This window comes from Mustela putorius, unplaced genomic scaffold, assembly GCF_011764305.1.
Source record: "Mustela putorius furo isolate JIRA1106 unplaced genomic scaffold, ASM1176430v1.1 tig00000281_pilon_pilon_pilon, whole genome shotgun sequence".
Lineage (NCBI taxonomy): Eukaryota > Metazoa > Chordata > Mammalia > Carnivora > Mustelidae > Mustela > Mustela putorius.
Genome location: NW_025421343.1, coordinates 22,152,962 through 22,172,042, shown reverse-complemented (window position 1 = coordinate 22,172,042; position 19,081 = coordinate 22,152,962). Strand labels below are relative to the sequence as shown.

The window sequence follows — 19,081 nt, the reverse complement described above, 5'->3', positions numbered from 1 at the left end:
CTGGGGAAAAGCCATATATATACACAACTGCTATGACAACACCTGATTTCGAAGTCATGTTTTTAGATTAGTAAACTGTTGCAGAGTCAATAAACTACGTAAGTCACAGAGAAGGGTAGTGCACTAGCAGAGGGAGAAATGGTGCCTCATGATCCACCATCCAGTTCTTCTCACCTAATTGTTCCTTTCTTCAGTCTCTAGAACTACATTCCCCAACACTCTCCTGTTCCTTTCTGTGACCCAGGAGTTGGCAAACTTTTTCTATATAGGGTCAGATGGTAAATATTTAAGGCTCTATAAGCCATACGACTTTCTTGCAACCACTCACCTCTGTCACTATAGCGCAAACACAGCCACAGACAACACATAAATGAGTATGTTGTGTGGTGTTCCAATAAAACTTTATTTACAAAAACAGGCAGTGAGCAGGATTAGGCTGAGGTATGTTTGCCAACACCTGCTCCATTAAGACTACGAATGTTTCACTGATTTTCCTGATCAGAAAGTTTAAGAGTCTGTAAAAGATACCCCTTTATGAAACTGAGATGACAGATCAAATAAAAATATGATCTGAGGGACCAGGATGGGTATGTAGAATAATTAAAAAATTTTTTTTTTTAATAAATTTTAGTTTTACTCTATACAGAGATTAAGCCAGATGACAAGCTACTGTACAACCGCATGTTAAAAAACATGTTTATTTTACACTATGTACAATCAGAAACATATTTAAAAGCATTATCAATTAAAATAAATGAAGACCATAAATCACAATTTAGTTTGTTCCTAGTGTATATACCCACATTAAAATATAAAGAACATATAGCAAAAAAGAGCCAAAGTGTGCATTTTGCTAAAACTTGGTATATACATATTCCATTGGAAAAAAGCAATCAAAAATGACTTTGAACCAAAACTAAGTTCCTGCGATGTGTAGTAACCATTATATTGTTTATATGAGGTAGTAACTAAATTATTTTGGCCATGTTTTAATACTCTAAGTCAAAAGAAATATGAAAATGGTCATAAAATAAGGCCAACCAAAGTAAAAAATTTCACTAGAAATTTGAACCACTCCCCTCTATGGAATGTGATAGTTTTTCAATGTGATTCTATGAAATGTTTAGTGTGGGCTCTTTAATAATGCTCATTTATCCTTTGTGCAACTGTAATTCAGACAACTGCAGTGTTATATCATGGTACCGCTACTCTGTGATTCAAAATTTTTTTGAAGGTGTGTTTTTTAAGCACAGACAAACAATCTTACAGGATTCTGCTTAAATATAAAAAGACCAGTTACTACAACAGGTGGTTAATTGGGTTGTTTCACACAGAAAACCACCCAAATACATTTAAAAAAGGTGTTGTGGAGCCAAATGCATATTGACAGTGTCACAGCTTACTTTTGTGACTTAATACATCACATATCAATACTTTGTGCAAATATAAACACCAGTGTACTTGCATTAAAATTAAAAACAAGATTATAAAATGATTATAGCCTCCATTACAATTTTGAAAGTTACAAGATTTGTATTCATATTACTAAATTACATATAATAAAAATACAATAGTGTTAAATGTACGGTTTCATTGCCAGCATCCCATTTTATAATACAGCCACACCTAAGAATATACTAAGAGTTCTTAAAATATTAACCCCAATTGCATTTTCATCAACATTTACATCTGTACAGATAAGACACTTACTTGTACATCTCATAAAAGTACATTATCTACATAAATTCTTAGTGTATGTCTTCAGCAATATGAAGTTTCACAGAAAAATACTGCCTGTATGTACAAAGATTACATAACAATGAATTAAGCACTTGTGTGGTTCAATACGTTAAATCTATCCATACCACTTAAAACAAAACTTCTTCCCATCTTGTTTCATGCCACAATAAATTACAAGTGACCGAAGCCCGGTGACGGAGGCTTTGTACAGCCTCAAGCACTTGACGACGACGGTGCAGTCATGCTTGCTTTTTTCTAACAGTAGCTGTCGAAGCACAGCCGTCCTCAGTAACTGTTCTCGTGGCCCGCCAGGATGTACAAGTTGCTGTTTGCTGTGGGATTATCAGTTGGCCTACTTTCCAAAACCACGACCCTAAAGGGGACAAACATACAAAAGTTATTCTTGAAAACTAATGTAAGCAGAAACGTTTTCCATTGCTTCTTCATTTTATGCCTCTATAAATGCCGTTCGATTTGTGGGTAGAAAATGACTTGCAAATCACTATGACTAAAGAACCAGTTGCAGCTCCAGGAAGTACTTTTGCTGCCCACCACCTCCCACGGCTCAGCCAGTGTTGCTCGAAGAGCCAGAGGTGCGGAAAACCTGTATTTGGAATAATTTGGGGGAACTTAATTCTCACGAAGTACAGAGCAACCTGTTGTTCAAGAATCATAAAGTATATCAGAATAGAACCCAAAAATTCTATTTGGCACTAGAACCAAAAAGCTTTATTTGTTAGCATATGGTATTTCCTCTTTCTTGTGCTGTAAATCATACTTTAGACAGCACATTTAGTGCAAAATAAGTACCGGCAGATCTATATATTCCTGTTACTTAGATCAGGCAGTCTCAAAGGCTTTATAACTTCCTGACTAGTTAATTCTTTAGTGTGAAAAATACAACGTTGAACATATTACTGTAGAAATTTCAATTCCCTTGAAAAAGAAATCAGATTCATGCTGGATTTATAAAACACATTTAGTACTATGTGTTTAATACCACCTCTTTCCATACCTGTCAGATCCAAGCAGTCTGAAAATTCTTGTGTTATCTGAAATCTCTTGTGTTACCTGTTCAATTAAAATATAAACTTAATTTCTGGAATTGAAGGCACAAAATTTTATATGGGCATTTAATTTATAACTCTATAGAAAAGAAACATAATTCCTAAGATGAAAAGAGATCCCTGCATGACTGTTAGTCTGTTAAGTCAGCACACAGACACATCAGTTTGCTAGTCTAGGAAAAAGGTGCCTAATTTTGAATTAATCAAAAAGAGGAGAGTAGGAAAATTATTTACTAAATTATTTACTAAAAGGGAAAAATGGAAAAGCAAGCATGCAGTCCATTTATCAGAAATCGTTGTCGGTCCTGTTAATGCTGACAGCAAAGCCACTGCAGCAGCAAGCCACTTAGATCTGGTCCTTTTACTTCAAAGGCTGCACTGTAGTATGATGGGACAAACTCGAGACTGGAATTTGAATCCCGGTTCTCCCACTTAAGCTGCTAGGACACTGGGCCAAGTAGTAATTTGCTGAAAATGGTTCTGTCTTTTGTGAAACAGGAGAGAAAAGCTCTGCTCTGCACTACTGTTGTGCAGAGCTCTCAGAAGTAGCAGTGGGGGGGCGCCCGGGTGGCTCAGTGGGTTGGAGCTTCTGCCTTCAGCTCAGATCATGATCCCAGGGTCCTGGGATCGAGCCCCACATCGGGCTCTCTGCTCAGCAGGGAGCCTGCTTCCTCCTCTCTCTCTGCCTGCCTCTCTGCCTACTTGTGATCTCTGTCAAATAAATAAATAAAATCTTTAAAAAAAAAAAAAAAAAAAAAAAAAAAAAGTAGCAGTGGGTACAATGCCTAGCAAAGGCAGAGCTCAACAGATGACTTTTCTTTCCTGTATCTCCCCCAGTCTCCTGAAATAGTATTTGCTGTTGGCAGATATCCTTTAAGAAGTCCTCAGTGTGACCCACTACCAGTTGGGGAGTTAAAGAGAAGTCTACGGGAGAAAGAAAAACCCATGATTTGTTGCTCACTGAGTGCAAAACATTCCAAATTATAATGGCAGAAACTTCTCCCCACAGATTTTTTTTTTTTTTAAGATTTTTATTTATTTATTTGATAGAGATCACAAGTAGGGAGAAGGCAGGCAGAGAGAGAGGGGGAAGCAGGCTCCCCGCTGAGCAGAGAGCCTGATGCGGGGCTCGATCCCAGAACCCTGAGATCATGACCCGAGCCGAAGGCAGAGGCTTAAACCACTGAGCCACCCAAGTGCCCCTCCCCACAGTTTTTTAGGCTGAAAAAACAATTTGCTTTCCAAACTAAAAGTATTCTATTAGTATCTCCACAATTAGTTATTCTGGAAACACCAGTGATTCTCAACCTGTTTCGGAACCCAGCACACCTGAAGAATCCAACATGCTCACTACAATAATAGTGGGTCACCATGACTGATCTTCCATGTGTTTTGGGGTTTGCCTATTAGAAGGACACAACACTTTTGGAGAAGCAATATTTAGTAAGGGCTGCCAGCACAGTTTGAAAAAGCCCCTCAGGGACTCCTGGGTGACTCAGTGGGGTAAGCATCTGCCTTCGGCTCAGGTCTTGATCTCAGGGTCCTGGGATCGAGCCCCACATCGGACTCTCTGCTCAGCGGGGAGCCTGCTTCCTCTCTCTCTGTCCCTTCACCTGCTTGTGCTCTTTCTGTATCCCTTAAATAATTACAATCTTTAAAAAAAGAGAAGAAAAGAAAAAGCCCCTCAGTGCAGGTGCTTTTTTGGACTTCTTTTTCTTAAACTGCTTTCTGGTATCCTGCCTACGGTGTCTTTCTTTCTCTGCCTAGTGTTTATTAGACTGTTTTTATCTCCCTGCTCAATTCCCCCAGGTGATTTTAAAACATATTCCTGAGAAGCCCTCTTGTGGGAATAACTACTAGAAACCTATTAGCTACGAAGTTTCTTTTCTTCAAAGATTTTATTTTTAAGTAGTCTCTACAACCCAACTTACAACCCTATGGTCAAAGTCACATGCATGCTCTACTGACTGGCCACCAATGTGCCCCTCTTTTCCTGAATACCTACTGTAAGCCGGGCATTATGCCAAGCACATTATATACTTTCTTTCAATTAATCTTAATAACTAATGAAGTAAGTACCATTTTGTTATCCTCAATTCATAAATAGGAAGTAAAGGCAAAGAGAAGTTAAGTGATATGCCATGGCTACGGTTACAAAACAGCAGGGTGGAGACCTGAACCCAGTGTTTCAACTCTGGAACTCATGCTCATGGTCACTCTGCTATTAAAATGTCCATGTGCTTAGAAGAAATACTCTGAGCTTAGAATGACAGGTTAGGACACAAATGAGCTACTTTTTGCTTGAGGCACTTAAGGTTCTCCTTTCCCTTTCCTGCTCAAGTGAGGATTGGTTTTGGGGGTCCAGGGAGGATTTCTGATGATTTCACTTGCCTATGATATTCCTGGGGGAAAGTACCACATCTTGCTCACATTTTGTAAGCTCAGCACTTTCTGGTGGAAATGCTGAGCAGAACTGAATATGTCCTAGGACTTGGGAGCTGGGAGTTAAACTGTTCCTGAAGTTAAATTAAGGTAGGAAGAAACGGGGCAGGGTGCCTGGGTGGCTCAGTCAGAACCTGACTCTTGGTTTCAGCTCAAGTCATGATCTCAGGGTCATGAGATCAAGCCCTGTGTTGGGTTTTGCACTCAACTCAGAGTCTGCTGGGGATTGTCTCTCCTTTTGTCCCTCTCCTTCTCATGCTTTCTTTTTCTAAAATTAAAAAAAAAAAAAAAATGATGAATGAATGAATAAATAAATAAAATCTTAAACCAATCAGAATATACAATTGGCATGTCTTTACCAAGGTGTCTATTATTAAAAGGGGTGGGGGGAAAGAATCTTACAAATGTCAAGTGAATCAGGCTAAGAGAAACAGGAGACATAGTGGCTGAAAAGTAATGTGCAATCCTTTACCTATAAGCCCACTCTGGTCATTATTTCTGAAATACAAAGTAGAAAGGTGCCTCAAAACAAAAAGAATCAGCATCTATGCTGTTGTTCTAAGTGATGTTTTTAATTTATTTATTTGAGAAAGAGACAGAGAGACCATGAGCTGCAGCAGGTGGATGGGCAGAGGGAAAAGCAGACTCCCTGCTGAGCAGGGAGCAGGAAGTGGGGCTCGATCCCAGGACCCTGAGATCACGACCTGAGCGGAAGTCAAAGGCTTAACCAACTAAGCAACCAGGCAACCCTAATATACACAGTATTTAAAAGATTACTTACCTCATTAGATCTAAAACTTCTACCTTGCATTCCGTGTTTCCAGAAAGCTAGCACACTGTCTTGTAGGCAAACTAGCAGGCAAGAACAGCTCAGTTACTGTTAATAGTACAAAAGTTCAACCAATAAGCATCATTTTGTCCCTCTATCTTGCATAGTAATACTTCATTTAATAACTAATGTCAGCTATTCCATATTTACATGGCATCTTTACTTTTGAAATTTAAAACATACATATACCAGACAGGCTTTATTCATCTTTTAGGCAAGAAAAAAGAAAGTTCTTCAAAAATATTGTTTTGTTCATTAAAATTTTTATTTTGATAAAATGGAAAATATTTGAAATAAGGTATTTTAACAATATGAAAATAGCACAGAAACCTATGTATCCACCACATAACTATCAAATCTTAACATTTTACCATATTTGCCTTTTGTTTTAAATAAAACCAAATACAGCTGGCATCCATTTACAACCCCCTGTAATCCCATTCCAGTCCTTCCTTCCTCCCTGACGTAACTACTATTATAAATTTAGGGTCTGTCATTCTCATGCCTGTTTTTATTACTACTACACAATATCAAACTTTATACTAAATGTTTCCAACTTTCATACATGTGATCTGATGAACATTTAAGTTGTTTCTAGTTTTTTGTTATTACCATCTATAATAAACACTCTGTGCCTCTTTTTGAATACAGGTGCAAAATTTTCTAATTCTAGAAAAAGAATGAACGGGAGACAGGCATATGTACTTAATAAAAATATTAGTTTTGTTTTTAATATTTACATATTTAAACACACATTGTTGTGCGTATCCAGTGAGGAAAACATTCAATTTTGTTTCCTGCAGATAACCAATTGTACCAGCATCATTTGCTGAAAGTCTACCGTTTTCCACTGACACATCACACTGTGAATTTCCGTTTACGTGTAGGCGCATTTCTGAGCCTTCTCTTCTAGTGCCACTGCTCTATTTACTTAACTCTGTGTTGATCTCACACTGTCTTAATCATTATGGCTTTGCCAAAGTTTCAATACTGAGGAGTACTGAAGTATTTATTTATTTTTATTTACTTATTTTACTATTTATTTTATTATTCTTGGCATTTAGTTCTTCCATTAAATTTTCAGATAAGTTTATCAAGTGGCACAGAACATCTGTGTGGTTTAACTTATAAAGAACTGAAACCTTTCTCGTAGTCCGTCTACCCATGGACACGGTATGGTTCTTCATTTGTTCTTTTATGTTTTTAAACAATAATTTAGAATTTCCTAGATAATGGTTTTAAACATGTTTGGATTACATTTATTTCCACATATTTTATTGCCATTGTCAATGAGATCTTTTTTCCTATCAAAAATTTCTTAATTTCTGGCACACTAAAAAGCTATTCATTTGTATTAGTCACATCCAGCAACTCCAAATTCTCCTATTGGTTCAGTAGTTTACTTAGAGAGCTATACTTTCTATGTAGATAATTGTACTTTTGGCAAAAAAGGATCTTTTACTTTTTTCTAATTCTCTTAGTTTCCTTTTCTTATCTTGTCTTTTCTTATAAGATGATGTTGAAATGTGAGAACAGCAGGTATTCTTATCTTGTTCTTGACTTTAATGGGAGAGTTTGACCACTGAAGTATGTATATTTTTTAATAACCTTTGCTAGATGAAGAAGATTTCCTTCTATTTCTAATTTTCTAAGAAGCTGGGGTTTTTTTCTTAAATCATGAATAACTTGGATTCTTTCTGTGTTGTGTATTTACTGAAAAATTATGTGACCTTTTTCTGAAATGTAATGTGCTATATTACATAAACAAATTTTCTGATGCTGAATGAACCATCCTTGCTTTCCTGAGATAAAGTCTATTATTTGATGATGTGGAATTCTAACTGCTAGTACTTCGTTTATATTTTTTCAAAATCTGTTTTCATGAGACTGGATAATTTTGTTTTCTGTACTCATCTTGCTTGATTTTAGTATCAGTGTTAAACACTAATTTGTTCAATAATCTGAAATAGTCCGTACAGGATAGGGAACCTCTCTTTTTTTCAAGGGCAGATAAAAATCTCCTATAAAGCCATTAGGCCTTAGTGGGGAGAGTCTTGGTTACTAGGCACTTAAAGCAAGGAATCTGGTTCCCATATCCTGTGGGATACTTTTAGTCTTCTTTATCATCAGGAGCCCAGCATGTCTGTTGGCTTCAGGCCTGCATACTGCTTAGAGTTTCTGTTCTTTGTCTTGCTTTTTGGCCCTGGCTATGTGTTTTTAAGCATGGATTCCTTTCTAACATCTTGAAGAGATTTCCCTCATTATTACCATCAGCATTTGCTTGCTGGCAGAGAGACATTCTAATTGGTGGAGAGAGTAAAAACAGATCCAGGATTAAAACAAATGAACTATCTGCCCTTGGCCCTACCCTCAACCAACGTATATAGGTGCAAGTATCTTTCCCTGATAATGAAGATCAAAAAAACTGTGTCCAGTTAAATACTGAATTAGCTCTCATTCATTTTCTCAGCACGATCAAATATATGATTATTCTTAACCTAATTCTTCTGGAATCTAATCATTTTAGAATACTGATTCTGTATGAAATCCTTTTTTAGAAAATACTTTAGTCAAACAAAATGTGAGAATGCCAGAGAGATTCCATGATCTCCTTATGGAGATGCCTAAAATGCTCTCATCAGCAGATACAATAGCAAAAATACAAGAGAGTACTGTAAGTCCTAAATTTTAAAGTACTTATAGGGAGGAAATGGGAATTCATAATTGTGTTATGAAAAATAAGATTTATTTATTTCTTTTGAAATGTCAGATCTCAGGGCACCTGGGTGGCTCAGTGGGTTAAAGCCTCCGTCTTTGGCTCAGGTCATGATCTCAGGGTCCTGAAATTGAGCCCTGCATCAGCCTCTCTACTCAGCGGGGAGCCTGCTTCCCTTCCTCGCTCTGCTTGCCTCTCTGCCTACTTGTGATCTGTCTGTCAAATAAGTAAATAAAATCTTTAAAAAAAGAAAGAAAGAAAGAAAGAAATGTCAAATCTCTAAGGTGGGTACCATTAACTATAGATTATATCAGTTATTAAACTATTTCACAGAATGTATAAAGTGAAGACTGCCACTGACCTCATATTCATTATATCCTGTATTTTAAAAAACATGTGTCCTTAGTAATATCTTTCTATAATTTCAGATAATTATCAGGTAAGTTACTTTAAGCAGCTCTTGCTGTAATCAGACAAGAAATACAAAACTTTCACTTACCTATTGACTCAATCTGGAAATCAAAGGTGAGTTCAGATGATAATTTTCTGCTAGATTTTAATCTTCCTTGAAGATTTACTATTTTTATACAACCTAAAGAAGGTGGAAGGGGGAAGAGTCACTCAGAAACTAAGCTTAAAAATACATATTAAAATAAGATGCTCATAAATAAAAACTTACAGTCCAAGCATACAAGAATGGTATCTCTCTCCAGCTGGGTAACATGAGTAACGCTTGTCTGTGGGCTATCTGTAACACAAACAAACTCAATGAACTTATACATAAAGTAACACTGAAAGCACAGAGATGTAAAAACAAGAATTCTGAGTATCACTGAATTGGAAATGGATTTAAATTTTTAGTTATACATGTGCAGCGGTTGAGAAATCTGCTCGGGTCTAAACTCCAATGCGGTGCTAAACGAAGTGAGCACTTGGTGGAGGGCTGACCGTTTTAACTGTTGTCCTTCCTACCGGTGATGTCATTATTTCCATTACTATGTGAAATCAGGAGTCTAATCTTCCACATTATGGTTATGAATGATTTTTGCTTTTACGCTCAGAAGGCCAGGAACTAGGATTTGCACATCACTATATGGAAGTGCCTAGTACCACGTGCAATACTTATTGAGTGAATGAATGAGAATTAAATTATTTCAAGTACAAATGAATTAAAACTGAAGTATTTTGAGAAGTGTGAAGTATTACCAAAATGCAAAGAGGCATTATTATTATAATGATTTATCCAAGTTCTTACAAACTGAGAATATTTAAGTGATTTGCCATGAAGTGAAAAGTAGGATATCCCAAACTTCATATGAACATCAAAACTGAAATTGCTGAGCCATAGGCCTTTGTTTCTGGCCTTGCAGAAGGAGTCTGATAATCTATAGTCTACCATTTTCTATTTCCCATAGTGTTTAGTCTTAGGCCATCCCAGCAAGGACTGCTGTATTTCAGACATTCAAATGTGTTTTAGACCTGGTACTTCTGTAACCAACCAGGGCTGAAAGAACATGGAATAGGCCTCCTGCAAATCCGATTGTTGTAGCTCTTATACACATTGTGAAAATTGACAGTCTGAACATATATATATAATCCACTTCAGTTCAGGAAGCCAGTGTAGTATTACCAGGGAGAAAGTCAGTATAATAAATTTTTACTAACTGCTTTTATCACTTAGTTACCAAACACTGGAATTATCTAGAGATCTTTAATAAAAAGTACCGATGCCTACCTGCCACCTCTAGATTTTGCTATTTAATTGGAGGTGTGTATGACTTGAGGCATCAGAAAGTTTTAAAAGCTTCCAAAGGTAGATTCTAACTGCAGCAGAGTTTAGGAAACCCCTGGCTTCGAATTTCATATGATTCTGAAGTCTAACTATACTTTCTCTCTCAATTTTTATTGCCTCATCTCAAAACCAGAGATGAGTTATACTTATCATTTTTAACCTCTAATAAAGGGGTTTCCTTACGTTAAGAGAATGAAATAAAAAGTTCCAAAGAAGGAAGGTACCCACAGCTGTACAAAATTCTTTTGCACAGAGATTACACCCTTCATTTAACAATTAGTAGAAAAGGATTTAAAATTAAGATGCTCAGGAAAAATTCATTAACTGAAACTCACTAACACTTAAGTACCAGTCCCCCAACAATGCCTTCCTGTTAAATAGGGAAGAAGAGATCAGGAAAGCAGGAGTGCACCCGCTGTCTGAGAGGGAAAATGGGTGTCTAAGGGAGAATGCAGTACAATTTGGGGGAGCTACAGAAGCCACGTATGTTGCCAGGGGCCAACCATGTTTCCCTTCAACAATGTATCCTTAAAGGAAAGGTCTTTCAACTGTCCTGGGCTTCAGTAAGTTGTGTAATTGTTTCTAGGTTTTTGTGAATGTTTGTCATTTTTTTTCACTGCCAAAAAAGCCTCAACACTTAGTTTCTTTCCTTCTGTGAACACTCAGGCTTCCAAAAAACTCCTGAAAAATCAGTATTTATTGCCAAACTGGCTTCTTAATATTTCCCTAAGAATTCAAAGATTCTGACAAAAGGCCTCTGCAAAACCTTTAAAAACTGCCTTTTAGGGGCACCTAGGTGGCTCGGTCAGTTAAGTGTGACTCTTGATTTTGGCTCAGGCCATGATCTCAGGTCATGAGATTGAGCCCTGTGTCAGGCTCTGCACTGCACACAGCGCCCAGTTAAGATTTTCCCTAACTTCCCCCGGCCCTCTTGCCCCTTGCTCCTCCCCCCAATTCTCTAAATATATAAAAAGTGCCTTCTAAAACAGCCACTATTTTATAGCAAAACATTGTACAATGTTATTTTTAAGGGAAAAACATCAAAAAGAGCTCCGTAATAAACACAGAGCTTTAAACATAAGAAAAAAAGATTGTTCAGGTCACTTTTTTTTAAAGTGTAAAAGTTCAATCAAGATTTATTTACCATGAAACACAGGTTTTATTAATGTACTGACTACAACAACAAAATTGAAGGTTGATCAACTATCAACAAATTTCTGTAAAAAGCTCATTAATTGGAATTATTTCCTAAGATACTATGAAGGAAAGATCTACTATGGAACTGGACAACACAGATCAAAATTTAAGGAAACAACTTATATAAAAGAATTATTTTCAAATACCCTCTAATATTTCAGAAATCGCTGTTTAGTTATAATTTATATCCTAGTTACAAATCAATAAACATTTATTAACGTTATTACACAGTACCCGTGTATCAATTACAGAGGAGTATAATGGAAAATAAACTATACTCAATGCAGTTTTTCCTTTTATTTCAATCAACATTTCTAGGCCTGGACATATGTGTCTATGTGTAGTTCTCAAAGTGTGGCTGCTGTATCAACACCATCAGTGCTACCTGGGAACACATAGAAATGAAAATCCATGGGCCCCACTCCAGAGCTAGGGAATGAAGGGCTCTGGCAGTGGGGGCCAGCAAGCCTCTGGGTGATTCCGAAGCACACTCAGGTTGGGGGAACACCTGATGTTTCAAATGCTTCAAACAAATTCACTATTTTAAAGCAAGCCATCTTCTCTTTTTCCAGTTTAATAAGTTATCCTAGATTGGATTTTTATGCACTGTTTTTGCCTAATAAGAGATATGATAAATTTATTACTTATAAAATCAAATATATTGGCCTTAGTAATTCAGTAAAAATCACAAACCTGATTCTGTAAACCACGAAGAGGTAGAGTTTGGATTGACTGTTTCAAATCGAACCACTTGGTTGAAGTCTCTCCCCCTACTGACACCAACACAGACTAAAGGGTACTCCTGCTCCGGGACTACCAGCATCTCAAACATTCTAAGTGGACACGGTATGGGAAAATCTATGTGCTGGAGAGAGAAATGAAAGTATCTTAAACAAAGGAAAATAAAAATCAAGTAATTTCATGAGAACACCATTAAGAATTTTTAGCTCTATGAAAATATAGAACATAACTCTCTCCTAAAAAGATTGCTTCTTGTCACAGAAACTTTGGATATGCAGAAAAATTAGCACCGTAAATCTTTTTTAAGTCAAAAATCACATAATTTGGGGACATTAGGGCTGGAACGGAACTTAGAAATCATCTGTTCAACCCTCACTTTTCAGAGGTGGAAACAGAGACCCAGAAATTTGGTGACTGGCCTAGCACTGTCCCACCCCTTTGTGGCAGAGCCTCCTGTCATCCACTTCGATGTGCCTGTTATTCTCCATCTTCTTATCCAACCAAGCAAACATGAGTAAGAGCATTGAAATGCTAATTAGCAAGCAACATTCCTCTTGTAAGTGGACAGAAAAAAACCACAAATAAGAGAAATTTAGCCTTATAGCTCAAGTGACTATTCACAAATTGTTACAATGTAAACAATGTAAACAATTTTAATTTTGCATAGCTTCGAAATTATTTTTAATTATTTTATATTGCTACGAGAGGACTAAAGTTCATATTTTGTAAGTTTAGAAAAATAGATGGAGACCATTAACATCATCAGTGATCAGGAAATTAAACTACAAGAGACACTATCCACCCGAATGACTAAAATGAAATGACTGACAATAACAAGTGTTACCAGGAGAGGAGCAGACGAATGCTCACTGTAAGGGCCTATTTAGCCAGAGCAGCTCCATCCTTCCCCCTTCAGGGAACTTACTTAAAAAAAAGTCCTGGAAACCAGTCCCGGGTAACAAAGCCCAAATACAAGGGTGGGTCAGGCCGGTGGAGGTATCCAATCAGTGGGGGCGCATATGGTCTCCCTAGCTACCAAGGAGTATGGGTGCCAATTCTGACCAAGGTGATAGGCTAGCTCAAATATCTACTATAGGGTAAATTGTAACTCAACTGGTCACTTATGTGTGACCTAGAAGGACTGGCAGCTTTCTCTGTGTTACAATCTCATTGGTCACCTGTGCATGGCCAGGCCCAACCACATGGCCTTTGCCCTTAAAAGCTAGTCTGTAAAAAAGAGAGGGTTCACCTCTTTGCAAGGGATGGCCCTGGCCGGTCAGTTTGATTCTCAATGCTTGGCACAAAATAAAGCTTTGCTTGACCTTCGCTTTGTATCAGTCTCGCTCCTTTGACCATGAACCCAACACTCACAAGGTGATTAAAGCATGAACTACACGGTGCAGCCACACAGGTTAACTACGTTATCTGTTTCTGTTGAAGATACGCATTCCTCTGGGCCCTGCAATAATGCTCTGGTTATATGTTCTGGACAGTAAAAGTGTGCATGTGGATAGAAGGCATATTCAAAAATGTTCACAGCAGTTTTGTTCAAATAACAAAAAAGTGGAAGTAACCCAAATGCCCATCAACAGTAGACAGATAAAATGACACCATATTCAGCATTTCACACAACGGGAACTTAGAGCAATGAAAATGAAACGAATGACTACAGCTGTATCCCAACGACACAAACATGATGCCAGATACGAATGAATACATACTTTACGATTCCACGTACACGCTGTTGAAAAATCAGGTAATGTTTAGGGGAGTGTGCTTATACAGTAAAAATGGAAAGTAAGGGAGCTGACTTGGTGGGGGGGGGATCATGGGGAGTTCTGAGGTGCTTCACAATAAAGTTGTTTTTCCAAAAAATATCAAGTCTTACACACACTTTAATAAGCCCATTGTTAATATATTTATATTTCTGTTTCTCTTATAAATGGGCTGTATTTTCATTTTATTTCCCAAAAGGTTAGTATTATTAGTATTTAACAAAGCTACTGAATTTATTCTCTCACCTAGCAACTTGTAAATTCTAAAGATAATGAAGTCTGGAGCAAAGAAACAGGTGAATTGGGGCTACCATGGCTACTACTCTCGGAGTGTTAGAAAATACAATGTGGTCCTTGCACCTAGAAGGTAAAGCTCTCTGTGTACCTGCTGCTCCCATCCACATCCCCTCCTTTCCTGGGGCTGCCAGACGACCTCCACCCCATGGCTTATAGACACGTCTCATCAAACCCCCTCTCTAGAAGCTCTTTCATTACCTGGGGAATAGGCTTTGCCTAACATCAGTCAGATTTTTAATAAGGCAAAGTATTCAAAATAATTCTCTTTGAAATGTGATTAAGAGCAGTAAAGCAGGAAAAAATGCCTCTGTTTAACTTTTTTTGTCAGCAAATAAGAAAACCAAGAGATTGTGAATAATTCTATTTAGCTTCTATTAAGTATTGTTAAGTCATTAATAGAAGAGAACTTCTGTCTAAGAGCTCTAAATCCAATTACTGATGGTGTTGGTCCTTGAGGCCAGTAACTACATCTTATTTTTGTCTCTGTAGTTTTGCTTGGTTTGGAATAAATACATAATTGTTTATTGGCAAGGTCTTTAATTTCTAACTTTTACTTTTGATGAAAATGTAGTCTAATGAAGCAAAAACTGTCAAAAATGTCATTAAGAGGAAGGAAGACTACAGAAAGGATAAAAATGTTTTTGAACACATCTTTTAAGACTGTAGAATAGAAACATCATAAACACTAGTCACAATAAAGTCAAATACAGAAACAAAATACCCACAATATCTTGAGAGAGACAGGAGAAGGAGAATTGGGTTGAGATTCAGGGTAAGAGCCTACAGAGAGCTCAGGGAGTTTAAGAAAAATGGGAAGGTGGGAAGTCTTGAGGGAGACTGTATTTTAAGTTACTTATAGTATCTTAGAACACTAGCAACAGGCCTCATTAAATTAGTCAGAGCCAGGCTCCCCTGGACTACAGAAGTCATGGAAAAGAGAAGATGTGGATGGGTAATTTTTATGCTCCCCATGTCTTCTAAGTATATATTTTCTCCTGCATATTCTTCATACCTAAAATCCCTTTAACAGGGAGAATGGTCTTCCATTATGTTGGGATAAGTGGTATAACATATCAGGTGACACAAAAAATTCATTCATCCTTAGGTTTAATCAGACTGTATCTCTGAACACTGATCTAATGAAACTATTTTTCATTCTGACAGAGGTTAGGAATGAAAGGAATAGAGAGGATATATCTAAAATAGACTAAAGGGGGAATGGTAGGAAGAAGACAGGGAAGGGAAGGTTTGCAGAAATATCAAATGGTGTGCACTTGACCACTCCCATCTAGGAGAAGGTGTGCTTTTGTCAAATAGGCAAGAACAAAGAGGAGCTAAGAACAAAACAGTTTTTTTGCCATAAATGGGCTGTATCCAGAAGCTCTGCTTTAGACAGTTTATACGGTTACTTACTTTTCCCCTTCAGCTTTTGATTTAAACAATTTTTGTTTCAGTGATTTGTGGCAATAGCACCTCAATGGGTTCAAATCTCTTGAAGCTATTTTTCCATTTCTTTAGCCCTACTTAATGTTGAGGTTAATAAATAGTGGTATGAAATTAAAACCAGATTCCTTAATCACTTATAGAAATTTAAATAACAGGAATCCAATACTTTAAATACCTTAATGCTGTACTGTAAAATTTAGGAAGAATCCACTCCAGTTATATTCTGACCCCAAGTTCCAGGGACATCTCAAATGCTCAGGAAATAAGACTACTTAATTTATATTAAATAGCAAAGAAATCAGATTTAAAAAATCTATTTGGTATTTCCCTGGTGTGAGTGAACCATTTTATTAGTTTTTCCTCCAATTTTAAGTTACAGCTGAGTAATATTAAATATTTTAAAGAATATTCATTAAAGATTCTAGAGAAACTTAGGCATGAAACCCATCCCCCAAAATAATCCACACATGGGAAGGCCTGGGCAAATTAACAGTTAAGCACAGAATTCAAGTAAATAAGTTCCCTCTCTCTATGGTTATCCCTAGTCCTCTTAGGCCAAATGCCAACCTCCGTGATGGAGTGGGTCAACCAGAGAATATATTCAAACAACACCCCACTGCTTCTTCACACACCCCTGTTCTGGACACAAGACTGTCTGTGAGAGGCTATTTCTCACTCCTACTGCCATTTCCCTGAACTATTTCTCTAGTCTCTTCTAAAAGTTCTATTTGGCCAACTGATTTCCTTACAGTCAGGCAGCTTTTCACTACCCTGCCACACAAAACAAAGTCATGAAATTAGCTTGAGAAGAAATGGGGAAAAAAGAAAAAAATGTTTTTTTTTTTGAAAGAATAGGAAAATTAACTTAATGAAGCTTTTATACTAAGAATGACTGAGGTTGCTTTTCATGCTTACCTTAATTAACATAAATTTCTGCATTGGTTCAACCCATTCTAATAAAACAATGCTAGTCTGAAGTGCCCCACATAGGTACTTATGGCCTGTGTAAGGATTTCGCACTGTCAAGGCAAAAAAGTATATGTAAGTTCTCTTATCATACAGAAAGTCCTAACAACAGCAGTCGCATGCTCTGAACACAAACGAACATCAGCTGGCCGGAGTTCAATTTCCCAATTAGACTGCAGGGCGAAAACATTTTCAGTAAAAGCTGGAACCTCCTCCACCATGAGCAGGACTTTTGTCTTATGCACAGACGAAACAGGTGGTTATTATGGGTTCTGGCGGTGGGAAGAAAGATTTTAGGTCTCACGTACAGCAGCAGGGAGATTAGGTGCGGCAGCAAGATCCCGAAGGAAGGCTCCGCAGTACATCTGGGGAGAAGCCGCCAAACTGAGAGACTATGGCACACTGAGGGACAGGTGACTAAGGGTGCTTTGGGTGGTAATGTTCAGAGGCAGTGATGCTTTGGTTCTAGCGACATGAAGACATTACTACTCAACTCTCAAAATACAGGTTTACAAGTAATAAAGCCTCAGAGGTTTTTAAGGTAAGGCAAGGCAACTCTTGTTTGCTTTTGCTCCATGCAAATAAAACAGCTGATTGTGATGGGGGAGGAAGAAGACTTTAGGATCGTGGTGTGTGAACAGGGAAACTACAACTTTCATGTCACAGGCATAGGGTTTTACATATTAAAGGCATAAAAATATACGCTGAATGAATAAATGCAGTTCTTAAGCCATTACCGAGCAGCATGTGAGTGGATAAGGAGCAGGACCCCTGGAGAACAGGGTATGATAAAGTGCTGTAATAAAAGTCATCCTACTTTCTCCATTTATCCAGTTAATAAATTATCTGCAAAACAACTGTTACGTGCAAGGTACTATATTAGGTTTAGTTTACATGGAAACTGAATGGGCAAGACATTTGTTTTACCTAAGGGGGAAAAATAAACTATAACTGGCAGAATGCCTGGAGAAGTACTGTTTTATACTAGATTTAAAAACGAGCCCCACACTGTTTTCTTATCTATTCTGCAAAGCAGGAGAGCTACATGTTATGGAATAGTTTACTTACCAACACAACATTTCTGACACCACTTGGTTTCAGGGATTTTTGCTGATACAGCAAATTTCCTAAATGTAAATGAAAATGAATATATAACACATGTAGGTGAAGTTAGTATATGATAATGGTATCATTACAGATCAGTGCAGAAAGGATGAGTTGTTAAATCTACTAGGTCATCTATTAAAAATAAAAATACATTTGATCTGTTTCTCATCCCTCCTCCAACCAACTCCAAGTAGATTAAGGATTTATTAAAGTATGGAAAAATAAGACTGTAAAATATTTAGATTTAGAAGAACAGACCTTGGGATTTCTTTAAAAAAATGCAAAAAGGACAAATTAAACAGGAAAATATTAATAAACTTTGATACTTTTTCATGGATGGATCCCTACCACCACAAACTACAGATGGCAATTTGTTGAATATAAACTTTGGTTTACCAAAAGATACCACTAAGAAAGTAAAAAGATAAGCCATAAACTGAGGAAATATATTTTTAGCACATATAATAAGCTGAAGCTATGTAAAATGTCTTACCACTAAAACAATTTTTAAGAACTTTTTTTAGACATTTTTATTTCTCTACTCAGGAAGAATGGGATATAGATTTTCTGGCAAAGGTCCTTTAGGGGTTCTGCAAATATCTGATTCAAACTTAGTATGAAAAATTCATTTAAAATTATTTTTTAAAACTAAAATTAAAAAAATATACATTAACTCAAATGTCTTTTATAATGAAAGTTGATAAAACAGACTGTTAGTGTAAAGTTACACAAATGTCAAATTATACTTCCCCATTTCTGTACACATATTTAAATTTCTTTTACAATTGTAAATGTGCCACAGATTAGAGGTCATTGTTCTGCATGTCTTTAAAACAAAACAAAACAAAGCTGTGCTTTGCTGGTAATAAAATAGTAAAGCATGCATGGGATGTTCAATACCATTCCAAACAAGCTCAGAATAATCTTGATGGGTGTTCCTGTCACCGTACAATTGGCAACTGAGTA

General features: G+C 37.0%; 1 protein-coding gene across 8 annotated transcripts in view; it reads right to left on the bottom strand.

Moving 5' to 3' along the window:
- Positions 1–385: 385 nt before the first annotated feature.
- MAP4K3 (mitogen-activated protein kinase kinase kinase kinase 3) overlaps positions 386–19,081 on the bottom strand; it is a 196,629-nt gene continuing 177,933 nt past the window's right edge. For 7 of the 8 annotated variants that reach the window (XM_045079190.1, XM_045079192.1, XM_045079194.1 and 4 more), the window contains 8 exons: positions 18,077–18,135; positions 16,958–17,061; positions 12,477–12,648; positions 9,474–9,542; positions 9,294–9,386; positions 6,031–6,101; positions 2,756–2,811; positions 386–2,113 (listed from right to left, as the gene is read on the bottom strand). In XM_045079190.1, coding sequence (XP_044935125.1) covers positions 2,026–2,113; positions 2,756–2,811; positions 6,031–6,101; positions 9,294–9,386; positions 9,474–9,542; positions 12,477–12,648; positions 16,958–17,061; positions 18,077–18,135 — 712 coding nt within the window. In that variant the 3' untranslated portion in view covers positions 386–2,025. Of the gene's footprint in view, positions 2,114–2,755; positions 2,812–6,030; positions 6,127–9,293; positions 9,387–9,473; positions 9,543–12,476; positions 12,649–16,957; positions 17,062–18,076; positions 18,136–19,081 lie in introns of those variants that run through there. The other variant, XM_045079196.1, reaches the window with a different exon arrangement.